This window comes from Phodopus roborovskii, unplaced genomic scaffold, assembly GCF_943737965.1.
Source record: "Phodopus roborovskii unplaced genomic scaffold, PHOROB, whole genome shotgun sequence".
Lineage (NCBI taxonomy): Eukaryota > Metazoa > Chordata > Mammalia > Rodentia > Cricetidae > Phodopus > Phodopus roborovskii.
In genome coordinates this window covers 11,214,241-11,217,943 of record NW_026126567.1, presented here as the reverse complement: position 1 = coordinate 11,217,943, position 3,703 = coordinate 11,214,241, and the positions used below count along the sequence as shown (strand labels likewise).

Genomic DNA, 3,703 nt, shown 5'->3' with positions numbered 1-3,703 from the left:
CTCCTATTTACCGGTTGATACACCTCTGAAGCAAATAAAACATGTTTTTTTGTTTCTAGGTTCCTAAAGCGTACCTTTTGCTTGAACAATACAGCGGAGGGAGGTGTCTGTCACAGGCTGAAATGGTGCGTGTATGGGGGGGGGAGGGTATCAAAGTGATAGCTGCTTTATCTAAGTCATGAGCAAAGCACTGTGGGAAAAGTGTCTCCTACCGAGTCCTTTCTCCATTTTGTTCCTGTTTCAAAATAACCCATAAGCTCTGCTTTTGGTTTGCGCTGTGGCTTTCCATCTGTTTTCTGCTTGCCAGGCCCAGACGGTTACCACATAGAGACCTTACATTTAGGTTTTGTTGAGCCAGAAATTCAGCAGACCCTCCTGACTTCTTTCTGAAATTCTGACTATGCCACTTGTCAGTGGCCAGAGCTAGGACTGGTCTATCGAGCCTTGAAGTGCATTGACTCTACTACATGGGCAGGTTGCTCCTTGGGGTCTGAACAAAGGCTGGTGGGAGAATCCAGACCTTTTCTAGAGAAGGGATAAAAGAAGGAAGGAGAAAGGGGTCAGCTGACTAAACTCTTTGCTTAAAATACTAAAATGACGCATAAGCACCTAGATTATGTTTGCATTTTCCCATCCTTAGTCCTCATCCTGCAAAAAGACTTATCCCCAAACAGGGGCAATCCCTGTAAGCCATCTAGGACGGGAGAGAAAAGTTTATGAGGAGAGCCATTGTGATTTCCTGGATGTGGGCCCATTCTCAAGGAAACAAGCAAACAAACAAACAAATCAAAACTTGAAGCCCAAATGAAGACTAGTAGCCTGAAAAATGTATAGAGGTTTCAGAAAATACCCTTAACCTCTTTAACAGATCATTTTTCTTCATGTTCTGTTCCAGGCCTCGTTCCTACATAGATCAGTTTTAAGAAGGCACAGATTGGCTGGAGAGATGGCTCGGCCGTTAAAGGCTAGGCTCGCAATCAAAAGTACAAGAAGGCAGAGACAAGCTGGCATTCTTTATAGTCATCTTTATTTATTTTATGTCACAAACTTTTATTTTCCTTCCTAAGAAGTACTTTCATTTGAACTACTGTCAACCCGGGAAGGGGGAGGAGGCAAATCAGCTGCAAGAGCAAAGGACCTGGAGGAAGAACCGAGAGGAAGTAGCAGGACTTCAACAACCGGCTCCAAGGACACCAGCTGCATATCTTGTGGACACATGTTGGGTTTAACTTGAAAGCGCCTGGAACTTCTCATTGACAGCCTGCAGGGCCGATAGCTGTTTCTTGAGGTCCTCTATCTCTTTCTGTAACTCTGGGCAGCGGGGACAACCCTGTATTCCAAGCTGCATCTCTGGATCTGGGGGTGAGGGGTCCACAAGTGTTTCCTGGTCTCCAGATGGTGCAGATCTTCTAGACACGGGGCCTTTCTGGCCCAGGGCTAAGGCCTGAGAGTTTGCTGGGTCCTGGAAGCTTCTGGTGTTTATATCCCCACCGCTGAATTCTTGATGCACACTCTGGCCAGGTGGCTCTGCCCTGTGTGTTGGAAATGGAATCTGACAGCAGGGATCCCTGGTTAAGTCGGTGTCTTCTTTGGCTACCAACTGTAAGTCCCTTGTCCTCTTTGCCCCAGATCTCTTCCCAGTGTAGAAGTTCTTGCACTGTTTGGGCCTCAAAGGCAGCAGGGAGCATTTATTGGACCTCCCAGGCAGCCCGACACCAGAGATTGGGGGGAAGGTGGCTGGCTCTGCAGGAGCTGACTTTAGTCTCTGGCCCCATTGATGGAAGGCTCTCCCCAGGGTGACAGCTGAGGCATCCCACAGAGGTTTTTTCTTCGGTGCCATCTTCTTTCTAGGATTGGCCTTGGGCAGGCTACCTGTCCCAGGAGCTTCTGGATAGCTGGGCTTGACCCCTCCTTTACCCCATAAGGCTCCTGGCTTTTTCTTAGAGGAAAAGGCTTCCAGTTCCTTCGAGGCCTGCCTTTCCATGCCAGAGGTGAGTCGGGTAGTAGAGGTCAGTAGCGAGGAGGACATCCGGATGAAACTGTCCCTGGCCTGGACATTTGAGTGTCTGGCTAGGTCTCCGGTCTCGGCTGGGCCGCTGTTCTTAGCCTGGCTCCCATCTTTGAGGCAAATGGTCACCCTCATCATCTGTACCTCATTTAATTCATCTAAAAACTCAGGTTCAGCAATAGGATGGTGGGTATCCTCGCCGATCACCATCCTGCTGGAGGTACTCTTCCTCGGGGTCACCCAAGCCCTGCTTTGTTCCAGTCCCTTGGGGAAGGGAGGGGCAACAGAGGCTGGCTTTGCCTCCTCAGAGCCTGAGGCCTGCGGATCTCTCCTGCTGGATCCTGTCTCTGTCTCCGTCTCTGCACAAATGCCCTCTGGGGATGGGTGTTCTCCGTCTCCTGGTGACTCTAGGTTGGTCTCCTGATGCCCGATGGCCACTGTCTCTACACTGGGTGGGGAGAGGAAGTCCAAACCAACCACCTTCTCGTCCACTGGGGAATCTAGGCTCTCTTTCTCGGGCACCGAGGAATCTGGCCAACATCCCCCAGCCCAGAGCACCACTGATGTGGGCTCTGACACTTCCAGCTGCGACACCGAAGGGAACTCGCTCACTTTGGGGTCCAGGAGGCTGCCTTCGCTCTCGCTGCTCTCAGCAGGCCTTGGGACAAGGCTCAAGCTCTTGGTTTGGTCTCCTCCCTCCACGTAAAATCCTTCTTCTGGAACAGACGCCTCCTCAGGAGAGTTCATATTGCCAGTCCCGGAAGCGGAAGTAAAATTCCAGGAAGACCGTTGCTCGACTCACTTTAGATGCAAGGCGCAATCTCAAAGATGCAGAAAGACCTCGGTAGGGGCCATAGGTTTCTGGCCTAGCACCGAGCATTTTGTGTGATTTCTTGTTTTCTCCTAAAAAAATTAATTGCATCACAAAAAAGATATACTGAGCTTTAATAACATAATTTTATCATGTTTGTGTGAGCAGGCTTTAAAGCTTTTTTTTTTCTTACAATAAATGCCACAGTAACTTCACGTGTGTGTGTGTGTGTGTGTGTGTGTGTGTGTGTGTGTGTGTGTTTGCTAAAATATTTATTTCAGAGGGATTGTACAGAGTGGGATTATGTGCAGAGGAAAATCAGTTTCAAACTTAAATTTAAGCACGTAAACTTTTTGACATAGAATGACATGAAACTCCAGGTTGTCCTCAAGCTTGCTTTGTACTGTGACTATGATCTTGAATTCCGGATTGTTCTGCCTTCATATCTCAAGTGCTACTAGGACTCTAGGTCTGTGCCACTGCGCCACATTTATGTGGTCCTGGAGATTGACCCAGCACTTTGCACATGTTATGGAGGCAAGCTACCAAATGAGCTACATCCCTAGTGCTAAGATAAGACACCTTTAACAGCTGTGATGAACACACGTTCTTAAATCGCTCCGAGAAGAGTTGGCTGTCCCTGCTTCTCTAAAGTGAAGTGGAGCCATGGGCCCAAATGATTGACAGCCCCTGGTTTATAGGAGTGTCCAGGCAGAGTGTGTTGGTTTAAGTCCTGTTGTCGTCAAGTTAGCATAACCACTTGCTATTTTCACTCTCTCCCATTCTAAAGATTTTTCCTTTACATATTTGTTAAAGCACAAACCAAGTAACAGTCTTCTTGAATCGTTTCCAGTTTAGTTAGAATCGGTTCAAAGCCGGTCATG

At 48.2% G+C, this 3,703-nt stretch overlaps 1 protein-coding gene across 1 annotated transcript; it reads right to left on the bottom strand.

Annotated features, from left to right (window-relative positions):
- Positions 1 to 1,184: 1,184 nt before the first annotated feature.
- Positions 1,185 to 2,761, bottom strand: LOC127235344 (uncharacterized protein CXorf49 homolog). The gene has a single exon (XM_051202592.1). The coding sequence runs from the start codon at positions 2,753 to 2,755 to the stop codon at positions 1,226 to 1,228; it is 1,530 nt and encodes a 509-aa protein (XP_051058549.1). The 5' UTR covers positions 2,756 to 2,761; the 3' UTR covers positions 1,185 to 1,225.
- Between the last annotated feature and the right edge of the window lie 942 nt (positions 2,762 to 3,703).